General features: G+C 34.8%; 2 protein-coding genes across 2 annotated transcripts in view; one reads left to right on the forward strand and one right to left on the reverse strand.

The window, feature by feature from the left end:
* Positions 1-8,629, reverse strand: part of mRpS9 (mitochondrial ribosomal protein S9) — a 90,436-nt gene extending 81,807 nt beyond the window's left edge. The window contains exons 1-6 of the mRNA XM_075290053.1: positions 8,477-8,629; positions 8,135-8,362; positions 7,905-8,078; positions 7,728-7,813; positions 7,421-7,665; positions 7,242-7,357 (exon numbers count right to left, since the gene is read on the reverse strand). Coding sequence (XP_075146168.1) covers positions 7,242-7,357; positions 7,421-7,665; positions 7,728-7,813; positions 7,905-8,078; positions 8,135-8,362; positions 8,477-8,626 — 999 coding nt within the window. The 5' untranslated portion in view covers positions 8,627-8,629. The remainder of the gene's footprint in view (positions 1-7,241; positions 7,358-7,420; positions 7,666-7,727; positions 7,814-7,904; positions 8,079-8,134; positions 8,363-8,476) is intronic.
* Positions 8,630-14,544: 5,915 nt separating this feature from the next.
* On the forward strand, positions 14,545-15,578 carry cnir (cornichon-like protein). The gene is made up of 3 exons (XM_075310063.1): positions 14,545-14,715; positions 14,790-15,112; positions 15,183-15,578. The coding sequence occupies exons 1-3, from the start codon at positions 14,641-14,643 to the stop codon at positions 15,253-15,255; spliced, it is 471 nt and encodes a 156-aa protein (XP_075166178.1). The 5' UTR covers positions 14,545-14,640; the 3' UTR covers positions 15,256-15,578.
* The last annotated feature ends 755 nt before the right edge of the window (positions 15,579-16,333 follow it).

Consider the following 16,333-nt stretch of genomic DNA (forward strand, 5'->3'; position numbering starts at 1 on the left):
CTACCGGCAGGAACCAAGCGTTGAGTTCTGAATTATCAGTGCGGACGCCAGTCGTACGTGGAATTCGGGGACAAGAAGTAAATACCCCGTAGAGTTAAACAGGGAGTTCCCCAGGGTGGGGTGATATCTCCGGCACTGTTTTATCTCTACCTGTCCTCAATTCCACCCCCTCCTGACGGCGTCGAGATTGTATCATATGTGGACGACTGACAATCCTGGCATCCGGGTCCATTGTTGATGACATATGCGATCGTTTAAACGTCTACATTGCTGATCTTACCAGTTATTTCCCTGCTAGAAATTTGAGGATAATCCTCAGCCACACTGTTCACTACATGGACGGCGGAAGTACGTAGACAGTTGAATGTTAGAGTCGATGGCGAAATAATGCCGACAGTGAACTACCCCAAGATACTCGGGGTCACATTCGACAGCCTTTTCAAGTCATCTGCCCATGTTACTGAAATTTGTAATAAGCTCCGCGGTAGAAAAAAGGTCCTCAAGTCACTTGCCGACAGTACTTGGGGTGCGGACAAAGAAACCTTGTTGACTACCTATAAGGCAATTGCCGGTCAGCGGTAATCTATGCAGCGCTAGTGTAGATAACTCAGACAAGCGACACGCAGTAGAATAACATCCAGCCCTGCCAGAACGCTGCCCTTAGAACTGAAACAGGATGTCTCCGCAGAACACCCCTGGATCACTTTTATGCAGAGACCAAGATCATCCCGGTGCGTCGACACAATTACATGTTGTCAAAGCAGTGCCTCCAGGGCTGCTATCGAAGTTGTCATCCAAATCACCATCTTGTGGATAGGCAACCTCCACCCAGGATTGTAAGGGTTGATTGATAGCAGCGTAGCTGACGTGTGTCCCATCTGTAACTAAGGGCCCCATGACAATCGTCATATGACACTCGTCAGCTAAACCTACCCGACTCACCACCACATCACTCTGGACGCACCACACCCTTGTCGCAGAGTTCCTAGGTCTGGACACCAGCTGAAGTACCAAAGCATTGAACAAATAGGATGAAATTACATTAAAACTGTTACAACTACAAATTATTTGGCAAGATTAGACATATATTTTTTGATGTGCTAACAAAAAATGTCGAAAATAGCTCCAGTATCAGAATTTTAGTCTAATAGGATACGAAATTCGGTATATAGATTTGTCTACTCGCCGACGGACAATTATCCACTATAAAATTGAGGCTATCTGAATGGTATTGAGATTAGTTGTACAACCAAGATTTTTTTAGATTACCATCTTGATATATTCGAAAGACCTGGAACCTAAAATAGCGAAAATATTACCTATTTTTAAAATAGCGAAAATATTACCTATATATTAGCAATAAAAGAGGTGGTAAATTGAAGTAATGTGCCAACAAATGTTGGCATAAATATATATTCCGACAATAAACCTGCACTAAAAAAAATTAATTGACTTTTGCAATCAACATCAATTAAAATTGTCATTGAATCAATTAAAAAATTAATTAAAATTATTCAAATCAACTCAATAAATTAAAACTGGGATTAATACTATCATTTTCGTGATTGAAGACATTTCAATTAAAAAATTAATTGGAGCAATTAATTTCGTTTTTGAATCATACCTTTTTTGTGTGTAAATAATTTATTCTGGTACATTTGAGTTGAGATGAGTCGACATATTACCCAGCAAAAAATGGAGTACTATTTCAGTAGGATTGTAAAGGAGAGAGGCAGTACCAACTGCTTACAAAACAACTGATTCAGCGCTGATTTTTGTGGGCGATGTCCCTATTTAGAGCAGCTTCTACATAGCGCTGATATAGTTGCTAATTTTAATAGCAATATTGCTCAGAAGCGATATATAAATTTGTGTTTCCTATTTTGTAGGATTGTTGGTGTGGAGGAAATCAGCACTACCTTTCATGCATCTATAATGCATGAATTGGTTGCAATAACGTAAACGAATGATCATAAACTAGTTTGATTACTCGTTTACGTCATTGCCACCGATTCATGCAGTATGCACCCTAAAAAAAATTGCTTCTGTAACATATACCCCAAACATATTTTGCTTCAAGCATATACATATATCTTCAGGATTGGTCCAAACAAAATATTGTTTGTATTGTTCAAACATATTATGTTTCACCTTAGGGCATACACTGGTAGAAAAAAAAATTTTAATGAAATTTTCTTTGTGTGGATATATTTTTAAGGCGCTAATTGGTTACTTCTCTCTTTCTAAACACATATATGTTAGGTTAGGTTAGGTAAGCATATTATATTTACAAACAGTTTATGTCCCAAACATAATATGTTCTAACATTTTAACATATATGTCCCAAACAAAAGTTTATGAACATTATATGCTTGCACTTAAAAATATTGTGTTAAAAAATTTGAGTTCCGAACATATAATTTTTACACCCGTGTGGATGCACTGCCTACTTTATTGTATACCAAAAAGCGCAAATAAACTCTTGCTGCAGAAGTTTTTTTTTTTGCTGGTTAGGTGGCATCGTCGACTGGTAAAAAATGGTCGGCAGAAGATAAAATCGGCGGCGCGACTTTAATCTCTGGTACTGTCAGAACTCTCCATTGCGCTAAACGGGATCGACATAAGGAATCTCTCCTCCAAAGACTACAATTTCTTCCTTGGAATATATGGCTGCATGCATAGCGTGCATAAAGCTTCCTTTTTTTCGTACAGTGACAGTCAAGTGTTACAAATATTAAAATATACAAAGATTCCTAACAACTGAGAAATTTCTAAATGTACGGCTATTGAACTTAATGCATGTCATAATAAATCAAATAAATATTTGCTAAAGCATATGATAAATTATAAAAGAAAAAATACTTGCTTCGTTATAAAAGTAATAACACATAGATTAGCAAGAAGACTTTTGCAAACACTAAACAAAACATTGCGATAAAAATTTAAATAATTTATATCTATATGATATGAACCAACCTGATATTTAGAGAAGAAATTAGGCCAGAGAAAATTGGAAAACGTCAAAACATTTTTTTTTTTTGCTAATAAAAATTTTTGCAAAGTTATAAAAGTATTCCAATCTACGCTATAAGTATACGTTATTTATTAATCGGTTTATATATAATTATAAACCGATATGGAACAATTTTTCCATGGTAGTTAGAGGGTGTATACAGAAATCGTACACCAAATTTCGAATTGAATCAATAAAGTTTTTTCAAGAACTGACATGATATACCAAATGTAAATCGGATCGGAAGAACCGATTTGATGCCCGCATTACATATAAAAGGTCTTGGGTTCAATCTCAGTTTCGACCGAATATAACCAAATTGTTCAGCAATGAATGTCACCCGTAATGCTGGTGACATTTCTGAGTGTTTCAAAACTTCTCTAAGTGGTTTCACTGTAATGTGAAACTCCGTTCGTTCGCTATAGAAAGAAGGTACCTTGTCATAGAGCTAAACTTGAAATCGAGCAGCACTCATTGACAAGAGAGAAGTTTACCACTGTAATATTGCAATGAACTAAATAGTCTAACGGCCATTTTCATATAGATCATTTAGGCTTTAACTGCCAGTTAAAGGAAAGTAAATTGCAAATATCTTTTCTCCAGTTAACTTTAACTGCAATTTTTTCATCAGTTAATCTGCTAACTGGCATATGGGATATATAGACAAAATGACAGATATGTCTATAGTTCGGTTTAAAAATTTCGTTAGTTAACGTAGCACAAACGGAGTTTCATGAAAAGGGGGTAAGTGAGCCTGAAATAACGGGATGCTACTATACCTAACTTAACCTATCATTGCTCCTCCAGGAGGCTCCAGAAGTAATATCTGTGGGGCGGTTTATGTGGGAGTAGAGTTGTGCACGTGAGTGAAATTTCACGACAAATTCACGAGATTCACATTTTCCAACCGGGAATGAGCAAAGGAAACAAAATTCACGGAGAGAATAAAGTTCGACAGCTAAATTAATTTCAGTTAACATACGAGTAAGAATTAAATCTTGATTTTTTTCGTGAGCGTGATTTTGCACAAACTTCATTCACGCACCGAACCGATTTTATTTCTCACGCACGACATATTTCTTTTAGTCCCGTTCACGAGAGTTGCTTTGAATTTTGTTCATGACTCACGTGATTAAAACGGTAATCACGCGTGTCGCGAAAATTTAGATATTGCTCCCACACACATCTTCCGCCCGAGTTAGACTCATATGACCTCCGAAGAACAAATTTTCACTCTGAGACCAAAGTTCCACTCCGAATTACTTGAAATTTTGCACAGGTAGTATAATTAACATTCTTGCCGTGCATACCGAATTTTGAAATCGGTTCAGATTTAGATATAGCTCCCATATATATCTAACACCTGATTTGCACTTATATGGCCCCAGAAGCCACAATTTTGCACTGATTTGCTTCAAGGAGTATATTTGATATCACCATTGGACGTGCCAAATTTGATTTAAATCGTTTCAGATTTAGGTTAGCCCCCATATACGAGTAAACATACATTTACGGAAATTTACTATTTCTCCCGAGTTAGTGAAGTTTAGTGCACATTTTGGGCGCATTTTACTAAGCAACAGTCCAAAAATATAATATTTCCTTGAAAGGTATTTGAGAGATCTTTCTTCTTATGTAATGGGAAAAATTGAAAAATATATCAAAAAAAATTTTTTTTGGGGGGGGGGGGTGCAAGGACCAAATTTTTTTAAAAACAAAATTTTTGGGGAATTAAAAATATGAATTGAAACCTTTAAAACTTTTGAACTAATTATGATATCATTATGAATGTTTCAGAGTTTTGCAGGAAAAATTGTTTCAAAAATTGTTTGCTGAATAAACCATTCCCAAAATTCGTATCAAAAATCTCCAAGGTGGGGACATATGTTAAAAAAAGTTTTTTTTTATAATTTGAATATTTCGCACCTGTTTACTGGTAGGATGTTGAAACATTTTACAGTTAGTTAGTGGACACATGGGGCTTTTTGGAAGAGATCAGATTAGCAATCGGTGCTTTGCCAAATGAGAATTTTTAAAAACATTTTTTTTTCTTTTTGAAAAATTGCCAGAACTTGCAGGCTCAAAATACTGACCCCATTTTGTAAAAATTTTCCAAAAAAAAAAAAAAATTAAGGAGCCCATATCTTGCGAACGGTAAAAGATAATCACACAAAGCACTTTACAAGTTCTATCCAGCAACGAAAAAATCATCGAAATCGGTTCAAAATTGTTTTGACAGCTAAAATAAAATTGCATACCCCCGAGGTGACCAACTTTCAACGCCCACAGGTTAGCCCGCGGACCCACAAATTTGCAAACTTAGAGGAAAACACCTCAGCTTTCACACAAAGAAAAATTTTGATACCTTTATGTTGATATCTTTATCCGTTCAAAAGTTGCAGAATTATTTCCAAAAAAGGCGATTTGGAACCACAAATTTGCAAACTTAGAGGAAAACACCTCAGCTTTCACACAAAGAAAAATTTTGATACCTTTATGTTGATATCTTTATCCGTTCAAAAGTTGCAGAATTATTTCCAAAAAAAAAAGCGATTTGGAACCACTGTGCGACATGGATAAATTTTAAATCAAATTTCAACCGGATAGGATGATCCTCCAAGAGGGTCTACAAGTCAAATCTGGTGATCGGTTTATATGGGGGCTGGGAGCCACCGTGGTGCAATGGTTACCATGCCCGCCTTGCATACACAAGGTCGTGGGTTCGATTCCTGCTTCGACCGAACATTTTCGACATGACATTTCTGAGGGTTTCAAAGCTTCTCTAAGTGGTTTCACTGCAATGTGGAACGCCGTTCGGACTCGGCTATAAAAAGGAGGTCCCTTGCCATTGAGCTTAACATGGAATCGGGCAGCACTCAGTGATAATAGAGAAGTTCACCAATGGGTATCACAATGGACTGAATAGTCTAAGTGAGCCTGATACATCGGACTGCCACCTAACCTATATGAGGGCTATATATATATTATTATAAACCAATATAGCACATTTGTAATACTTGAAACTTAGTAGTTTTAATTGATACAGGTCAGATCAATTAAAACTACTAAGTTTCAAGTCAATAGCTTGTTTCGTTCAGAAGTTGGCGTGATTTTAACAGATCAATTCAGAATTTCACCATCTATGGGATCTGAGGGTGAAGTTTTCGATGCTTTGCAAAATGAATGACCAAATTTGCTATCCCGCATTCTATGGCGGAGGATATAATAACTGCTTATAGAGCAATAATCCGGTAAAATCCGGATGAAGTATATGATATGACATGATAAGCAGAGGTTTTTCCCGGACTTTTTCCATTCCCGAGAAAGTGGGATTTTTTCCGAATTTCCCGGGATCCCTCTTAAAGGAAAACTTTTTTTGATACTCGTATTGCATGTATATTAGAAATTGGAACAAAGTATAAATAGTCTCAGGCTAGGGTTCTAAGGCTCAATGTGGAAACTTAACAATTTATTTCATTTTAACATCATACATCACTAAAAAAACTCATACTAAAAGAAATATTTTCAAAAACGAAAAAATATTTTCTAACAATAAAATTTGAATCTTTTCCAATATAGTTTTTAGAGAATACTATATTTAAAATGGGATTTTTTTGTGCCATTAAATAAATTTTTTGGGAAGGAAATTATTTTTATAGAATAATAGAATAAATGCTCATATAGTCTACTAGTCCATCGAAATGTCGGTTCGTACAAGTAGCGCGATCATAATTTCGGAGGATAGACCTTGCTTGGGAGCCCGTTAGAACCCACGACTATGTATGTCGGACAAGACAAATATTGATACATTGTACGATTTCGAGAGTAATTGAAACTAAATTAACTCACTGGCTCAAAAAAATCTTTTTTAATATATCTTGAGACTAATATTTTTTATTGCAAAGAAAATTTCCCGAGAATTTCCGAACTAAATTCCCGGGAAAGCGAATAAAAATCCCAATTTTTTTGAAAGTTGAATTTTCCAAAACTTTAAAAAAGTCGATTCCAACTGTTTAATAATGAAGAAATGCAAAATGATTACAAGTAAGCTTCGTAAGAGTCGATTTGTGAGCCCGGTATTATACCCTCCTGCAGTTGGAACTTAAAAATGTATCCAGGGGAGTATTTGCTCCTGGTAACTACTTCGGACATCGGTTCATTTGTATAGGATTTTCCCAAAAGTTTTCTTCTTCAGCTACATAAATGTAATTATTTTGTGACGACTTACCTGTTCACGTGGTTGTGTATCTTCAAAGTAAGTTATATCTTTACCATTAATTGTAACTTTACCAGTTCCAGGAACGCGGACGGTAACATCAGCACGAGCAGTTTTGCGTAAACATTCTGTAAAAAGAATTGCATATTAAAAACAACCCTATTGCCAAAAAAAAACTGAAAATAACAAACCATATGTAGTTATATATTGACGTCCTTGCTCATCGATATGGGGTTTCGGTATTTCCAATTGACTGGAATGATCCATTAAGGCCTTAATGTAATTATCTATAAATGCTTTACATTTGTATGAATACGGATGTGATACCAAACGTTCCATAGATGCAATGAAATTATTATATTCGATATCTGAGATTTTCTCTACTAAACGTAATTCCAGGGTTTCTTTGGAAACCCAACTAAAACCGGTTAAATCTCTGTAGAATAAAAATAATAATATACAACTATTTGGTTAACATAATATAGTTATGATACAAACATTTTAAGATTTGGATCTGGTTTTTGACCACGACGAAGCATGCGTTCTTCCAAGTCGTAAAGTTTGTTAATTTCCTCCACAATGTCCTTTAAAATAGTCGAAATAAAAGACATTAGTAACAGGTCTAACATGGTTCCCTATTGTGTAAAAATATGGATGATGAACAATTGTACTTACATACAACAATTTAAAGAAATTTGGATTTCCAGTATAGAACATGCTATGGAATGGTCTACCGGTCTCATCGAATTCAGCCGCCTTACGGGCGGGAAATACTTCATCGGGATTTTTCATAGCCGGCCTTGCTTTTTTATCATAAATTCCAGATGGGAACAAATACTCAATGGCTCTCTAAAAAATTAGGTTCATTAAAAAAAGAGTTTCCTCTCAATGCCTTTTGTACTCACATCAATATCCTCTTGAGTGAATGTTTCAACATCTTCACCCATCATATTGGCCAAGTGCCGTTTACCAATTTGATATTCCAAATGTTGGGTCTTCATAAATTCATCATGTTCCTGCGCACGTTCTAAATATGCTTTCATTGCCTTGCTGACTTTTTGCTTTTTTATGGCAAGCGGTGCTGCTTGCACTGTCTCAGTGCTATAGTTGGAACATTGAGATGAATGGATATTCTAATTGGAGAACAATTAAATGTGGGTGGTTATGCAAACACAAGCAACATGTTTCTCAGTATTTGAATGAAAATTTACAAGCACGACAATGGTTTGCTAAGAATTTGCACTTACACTACTAGTCAAGGCGACATTATTAAGGCGCGACAAGTTCTGGGTTAAATTTCGATTATATTTTAATAAATTTAAGCTAAAAACACGGAGAGCCATGATTTTGTTATTTCCCACTGTTTCACGCAAAAGAAGAGCCAGCCGGAGAGGCATCAGCTGATTTTGAATGAATACTCTTTAATTAGTGAAACCGTATCGTGGCAGGTGTTTGCGAAACGTTGTACGTTAAAAATGTCCCTTCACACGGATATCTCATACACATTAATTAATATAGAAAAATTTATTTATTTATTTATTTATCCATCATATATAATACAAAAAGCCTTATGGCCAAAAAACTGTATTACGTAGCATATAAATCCTGAGTATCAATACGTAACAATCAATGATAATAATATCTTTCCTAATTACCCTGCCAGCATTTCAAAGTTCCATTTCATCTTCATCGCTACCACAGACTCGTAAATGTCACTACAACCATCCTACTGTGATGGGGGGCAGCATATCATAAAGTACAAAATGTACCTCATACATGTATTTTGCCATCACTACTTTTACAAAAGCCATTTTATTTTTTGTGAAACGCCAAGCGCAACCAGCTTGTTATATTTTATTTAAATAAAAACGAAAATAAAGTTCTGAAAACATAGATTTTACGCTTAAAATTGTGAAAGGTATATTGGTGAACAATTTTTGATTTTCCAAATGGAATAAAGTGATTGTTTTTCAAATATTTTACAGACACGCTGCCTCCATCGAATAAAAACACTGGCTGATAGACGCTGCAACATGTAACTCGCTACTTGTAACTCTACCTCATCATTAATGCAAAAAATTATGTTAGATGTGATGTGATAGTGGTATAAATGTTATATTTTTAAGAATTTGTAAATAATTAATCAAATTATTAAATATCTAAACAAACGTGTTTTACTCGACCACAATGATTCTTTTACCACTATCTTAAAATGTGCTTTTTCTGATTGTTTGGAGGGTCTCTTATTGGCGTCGTTCTAAATTGATCTATAAAGGTACCTAATAATTGCACTCATGCGAAACCTTTTTGTAGTAACTTGGCGTGGTACAACTTCTCAATAGTGACGGCGCTTTTCCGACGAGATTTTGATATCGTATATGATTGTTTTCAACGTACTGGGGATTCTCAGAGGCGCCCCCAAATTCAAAAAATGTTGGCAGGGTAATAATAAAAACTTAAGGCCGGTACTCTGTTCGGTTTTCGCGTTGAAACTCCATACAAAATCAAAAAATGCGAAAAATTTGCGAAATTTTTTCCATTTGTGATACTTTGTTTTTTCGTGTTGAAAAACTGACGTTTATAGCACGGCGCCATTTGCAATGTGAATTAAGAAATAATTTATTTATTAAAAACTATTTGTGGGGGTTTATAAATCAAACACGGACCATATTTTTGTTCCGAAACTATACAAAGGATCAAAGGAATAGCAGATCAATTGCCCAAGGAAAAATAAAATGTTATTTTGTAAAAACAAGCAACAACCACCAACTTAATCCAATATCGCTCCCTGTAAAATAGCGCTCCAAGCTACCTAAAAAAACGCCGCTTTCTATGTGCGAAATAATGGTTTCCATAAAAATTTTTCGCAAGAATGAACATAGTACCGGCCTTTATATAATAATAAATGGTTCCCCAACCATAAAAACAAAATAAAATATGATAACAACCGTTAATAATAAAACTGACAATAGGTCTGTTCGCGTACTTTTCCAGTAAAAAATATCCAGTAAAAACTAGCAAGAGAATAAGAGTGTATTTTACACTCTTTGCTTAAAATTGCTGAAAAGTACACGAACGGTATCCAGTAACCATTTGCACATTGAAAATTTCAGCTGCTAAAACATTGAAAACAAAAAACGAATCCTGTATATTTAACTTCCAATCGTAGTTGCCGAACATGTACATTGTATTGGTACTTTGTTTGTTATCATAAACCAGCTGGCAAACTATGCTATGGTTTGCAAGATTTTACTGGGGGAAAAATCTCTAGCAAAAACTTGCAATTTCTCTATCTCATAACTGTCAAATGTAGTCTCTCTCCGGCTCTCTTTTGTTGGCGTTTTGGTGTAAACGAACGACTTCCAGTAAAAATTTGTAATAATTATCAAAAATTATAGGGTTCTCGAACGGAGCTAATAATGAAGTCTAGTTCAGGTAGTGGCAGTCATACATCAATAAGACCATTAGTAATAATTCCGTATAGGCCGGTACTATGTTCATTCTTGCGAAAAATTTTTATGGAAACCATTATTTCGCACATAGAAAGCGGCGTTTTTTTAGGTAGTTTGGAGCGCTATTTTAAAGAGAGCGATATTGGATTAAGTTGGTGGTTGTTGCTTGTTTTTACAAAATAACATTTTATTTTTCCTTGGGCAATTGATCTGCTATTCCTTTGATCCTTTGTATAGTTTCGGAACAAAAATATGGTCCGTGTTTGATTTATAAACCCGCACAAATAGTTTTTAATAAATAAATTATTTCTTAATTCACATTGCAAATGGCGCGTGCTATAAACGTCAGTTTTTCAACACGAAAAAACAAAGTATCACAAATGGAAAAAAATTCGCAAATTTTTCGCATTTTTTGGTTTTGTATGGAGTTTCAACGCGAAAACCGAACAGAGTACCGGCCTTATAATCATAATTATAATCATAATCCTATAAAATGATTATAATAAGATGTAACCATATACGAAGTGTTCCATTGACGGTGCTAGGTCCATACGTGTTTGTAATTTTTTTTATTTGCATTTTTTGAATGAAAAACAGAATATTTTTAATTGAACAATGTTAAATTTTGAGCAATAAATTTAAAATTATATTTTTCCGTTTGTTCCAAGATATTTCCAACTCTTTATTCCTTTTTTTCTGCATTTTAATGTGTGGAACCAAACACGTAAAGGTGAATACTATGTTCGAGTTTAGCCGCTAAAGGTAGGTACTATGTTCGGTTTCCGAAGCGAAATCCCATACAAAACCAAAAATGCGAAAAACTACCGAAATATTTTTTCATTTGTGGTACTTTGTTTTTTTCGAGTTGAAAAACTGACATAAAGTGCATAGTCCCTAATTAGGTCGGCTATAAATCCTTCCATATGTTGAGATTAGTTAGTTTCAAAACATGGCGCCATTTGTAATGTGAATTAAGAAATAATTGATTTATTCAAATGATTTGTGTTAAATTAGAATACAAAAGTGGTTCGCGTTGTTATTTAAAAATGCAATTCGATTGACGAAATAAAAATAACGGAGTGCTATATGTATATAACATATATAACAGCATCTGGTTTTGTAGCCGTTTCTGCCACAGTAGCATCTGCCCTCACATCCCTGACACCCACAATTGCAGCCACTACATCAGCTACAGTGAACAACTCCAACATAGCACCCTCAACACCTGCCACGACCACAGTGGCTGTGACCGCAAATATTGTATTGCAACAACCAAATACAACGGCCGCCCAAGTAGTGAGTGGTCCCATTGGGGTGCAGCAAATACTACTCCAACATTAGCCACTATTACTAATTCTTCAAATGCAATATCGACTGTTGCTGCCGTTAGTAATACAAATGCAATACTAATGCAATGGTGGTTTCACAATCATCCACAATAGTATCACCAGCAGCTGGATCGAATGTTGTTGTTCCCACCACTACAATGGCTTTAGCAGGAGCTACCGTGGGAATTAAATCTGGTCCAGATATTACAATAACATTGAACCGTATAAATACGGCAGAGAATGAAGTTGATGTGGAGGAATGTTTACCAGGTGATGTTGTTAAATTGGATTTTGCTGGCGAAGAAGTGGCTGGGTGAAATTTTACCCCTAAGGAATGTCTTCTAGGAGTTTCCAATCGGCGACCGGTGCCCGTTGGAAACTCCGCCTATTACAACAGTACCATCATCGCTTCAGCCATCAGCAACAATAGCATTCCATCAGCGTCATATTGTAGAGATACAACCAGGCCACCATTTATCATCATCCCCTGCTAATTTAGAATTGACTAATGTTATGCAACATAATGTTTGCACAGAACACGAAGAAGTAGAAGAAGCTAATTGTCATAATACTGCAGATGTAATCGATGAAGATTTCTTTTTTAAAATATGCTTAAAAACGATTTCGTCTTATCTCTGTAAACCCAGTGCTTCTACATTCAACACCCATTTTTTACAAAGAAATGAATTGTATTTTTTTTATTATTTTACCGCTCCTCGTAATTGCTCCCTTTTCTATTTGTTAAGCGAGCTCGTTTTTTGTGTGTAAGAGGCGTAAATGAATGAGAACTGAACAAAAGAAATGTTAATGCAATTTTAATTTTTAATGGAAACAACATGAAAGCTAAATATGAGAAATGATAATTAAAAATTTTTAAATATAACAATATTAATGAAAGAAAGCTTATAATCCAGAAAAGAAAACATTGTGTTCTAGGGTCTTTAATTAGTGTATAAATGTACAAATTAATAAAAAATCATAATAAAATTATAATCGAACTTGTTTTATTTTTATATACCGGGGTATAAGTAATTGGGTGGTCTTATATGTTTTATACTTTTTAATATAAAATTAGTAAATTTTTCTGAACAAAGTTATATCCAAAATAAATGTTTATAGCAAATAATTAAATAATTTTTATTTAAATAGCAAAATAATTTTCTTGTATTCATCATTTTTCCAAAATGATTGCGATAGGCTGGAATGAAACGATTTAATTTCTTTGTGGCTTTTAAATTTCAGTTAGCGGCATTCTTGCATTTTATCAATTTCAAAACACTGGTTGAATTTCATAACGTGACTGAAATAGTTATTGGAACTTATACATTGGGAGAGTATAACATCCTTCAGTAAACCAGCCAATTGCTTCTCAATGTATTAATTTCAGTCAACGAAGAGTCTGGTATAGAACACTAACATCCCTTTGTGACGAAATATAAGTCGGGAACAGTGACTTTGGCTTAGGAACTACCCTTGAACTTGAGTTATGGGCTTAAGTTGGTTGTTCCCCCCGATGTAACAACATTGGCAAATGAAATGGCGTTATTATCCTTTGTGGGAACCGTGGTGGTGACCACTGGATTTGAAATTGCTAGTGAGGCGGCAACAGCATGGTATTGCAATGCGATTGTGTAGATATTGTGGACACCAACGAATTAAGTTTGTTGATGAATGAGTCCATTGCTGCGCATGATGTAAAAGTTAGCATAACACCGGAATTATATGTTTTTTTGATGTGCTTTACAAATTGACGGTATCCATTTGGAAAAGCTGAAGAAGACAATGTACCACATGTTGTAAAAGCTGTTGCAGAATGTGGTAAGACACCAGGAGTAGAGCGGCTGGAGCTTTATTCTTAACAATTATTAGTGTCCAGTGCTGTATGAGATTTTTTTGCAAAACAATCCAAAAACTGGTAGAAAAACACTTTTCAAAACAATTATCATGAATGCGTGTATGTAAACAATCAGCTGCTGCGTATGTATAAGTAAAAATAGTATGACATTTGGCGATGTTGTCAATTAAATTGCGGAGAAATAAACGCGGAATAGCTCCAAAATAGCTGTTTTCTTCGTTCGAAATGTATTGTCAACACTCTCATTTTTCAACGCGAAAGAATGGTTAAGTGAAGTTTTTTTCGTGCCAACAAACATAGTACCCACCTTAAAGTGAAAACTAAATCAGTAAAAAAAGGTATCAAATTATACATATTTGTTGCAAATTTTATAATACCTTGATGGGGAATCGCAAAAACAAATTTTCACAAAGCTTGTATTCCTTAAAATGGATTATTAAAGAAAAGTAATCGTGAAAAAGTTACGATTGTAGCGGCTAAACTTGAACTTAATACCAAACTTAAACGACAAGTAGGCACCTAGCGTCGTCAATGGTTTGATGTTCTCAGCAGCCAATTTCCCATTTTCTAAACTTTATTGTCTTTGCTTTTCGTAGCTGACAGCCTTTATAGCATTATTTTAGAGTTGCCATTTTTAATGCAAAAAATTGCTTACTGAAAAGATGTTTCAGTGTTGGTAACTCTCATTTCTTGATTAATTAAAAAGGAAATTGTTTAACAGTAAATAGGACGAATTGGTGAATTGTCAATTAAAAAGTGAGGATAAATCTTAAAATATGTTACCAGAAACAGTAACATTTTGTATAGCATTGATTGTATATGGAGCGATATTGTTTCTGTTAATTTACTATGTAAGTATTTTCTGCAGTGAAATAGAGGATGTTTTCCCAATCGAATTTTATTTATAAATATTCTATTCTATTAGGTTCTTACCCTTGCTGATTTGGAATGTGATTATTTAAATGCCCAAGAATGCTGTAGTCGCTTGAATTTTTGGGTTATTCCCAAATTCGGTTCACATTTAATCCTTTGTGTACTTCTTCTTCTGGGTGGTCATTGGCTAATGTTTTTCATGAATGTGCCTATGGTATCATGGCTTGGTTATGAATTGTATAAACAACCTCGTGATAGTTTGGGTGTATATGATCCAGTGGATATACACAGTCGAGGTCTCTTAAAAGTTCATTTACGAAATACAATGATCTATCTGGGCTACTATTTCGTTATGTTCTTCATAGGTTTATATTTGTATGTACTATATTCCATTTAAGTGATTACAACAATCAAATTATAATTTTATATTTCTTTTATTTTGCAGTATGATTTCGGCCCTATTAAAAGGAGACCCTATTCGCCGTCACGAAGAGGGAGAAATAATTACAGACTTCTAGCATTTACAAGGAACACATCCATAAGACCTTCGCCATGCCGGTGTGCTTTTAAATGACAATGACGTTTAGTCTTCTTTATCTCCTTGTGGGGGGGAACTACTTGTCTTCCCAAGTATTTTTTGTATGCACAAAGATATTCAATCCAAAGAATTTCCTTCTAGTCCCTCATTTCTATAGATTAACTTTAAAATTTAAAATAATACTCATTTTAAATCTCTTACATTTTCTAGAATTTATATAAAGAAAATTATATATTAAAATGAAGCAAATATAGTATAAACTACAACAATATGTACCATGTACGTACATCCGTCAAATCAAAATGTTTTATTCAAAGTAGGTAAAAAGTAATGCCTATTTTACGACGTACGGGAAGAGTGTTATTTTACATATTTTCCGCAAAAATGTGAGTACCCAACATTTTTTGGAATATCTTCCACTTGATAGACTATAATGTGGCACAAAAATGTATATAAAGTTTTTTTATGCATTCCAAGTGTTGTCGGACCCTGTTTCTAGTATTTCTTAACAGTCGTCGAAACATGGCTCCTCCGAAACAGTATCATGCATACAGCGAACGTGCGCCGAAGAAGGCCTTTTTGGCCGAGTACGTCTTAGTCACCGTTTCACAAAGTGTGATTCAAATACACTACATGCGAAAGGGTAAAGCGCAGAGTGTACTATGCCGAATTATTGGCTTAGAATAAATTGAAAAATAGGCCAACTATAAATATTAAGAGAATGGCTGGCCAGTGCTGAAATAAAATTTCCTCATACCTTATGGTTTCTTTCATATAATGAAGCTCGAGGGTGATATAGAGGTGTAAAATTCCCCGTAGAGTTTTTAGAGGAGTTAAGCTTCCATAGCAGTGTAGCTACTACGGTCTGGGTTCACAAAAAATTCGTATTGGAAATATGGGGACCCCTAACCTACATGAAAAAATAAAAATAAAGATCTGCTCGAGTACTTTTCCAGTAAAAACTAAAGGCCTGTTCGGTTTTCGCGTTGGAACTCCATACAAAAACAAAAATGCGAAAAAATAGCGAAAGGAGTAGCAGATCAATTGCCCAAGGAAAA

Source organism: Haematobia irritans, chromosome 1 (assembly GCF_050003625.1).
Source record: "Haematobia irritans isolate KBUSLIRL chromosome 1, ASM5000362v1, whole genome shotgun sequence".
NCBI classification, from domain to species: Eukaryota; Metazoa; Arthropoda; class Insecta; order Diptera; family Muscidae; genus Haematobia; species Haematobia irritans.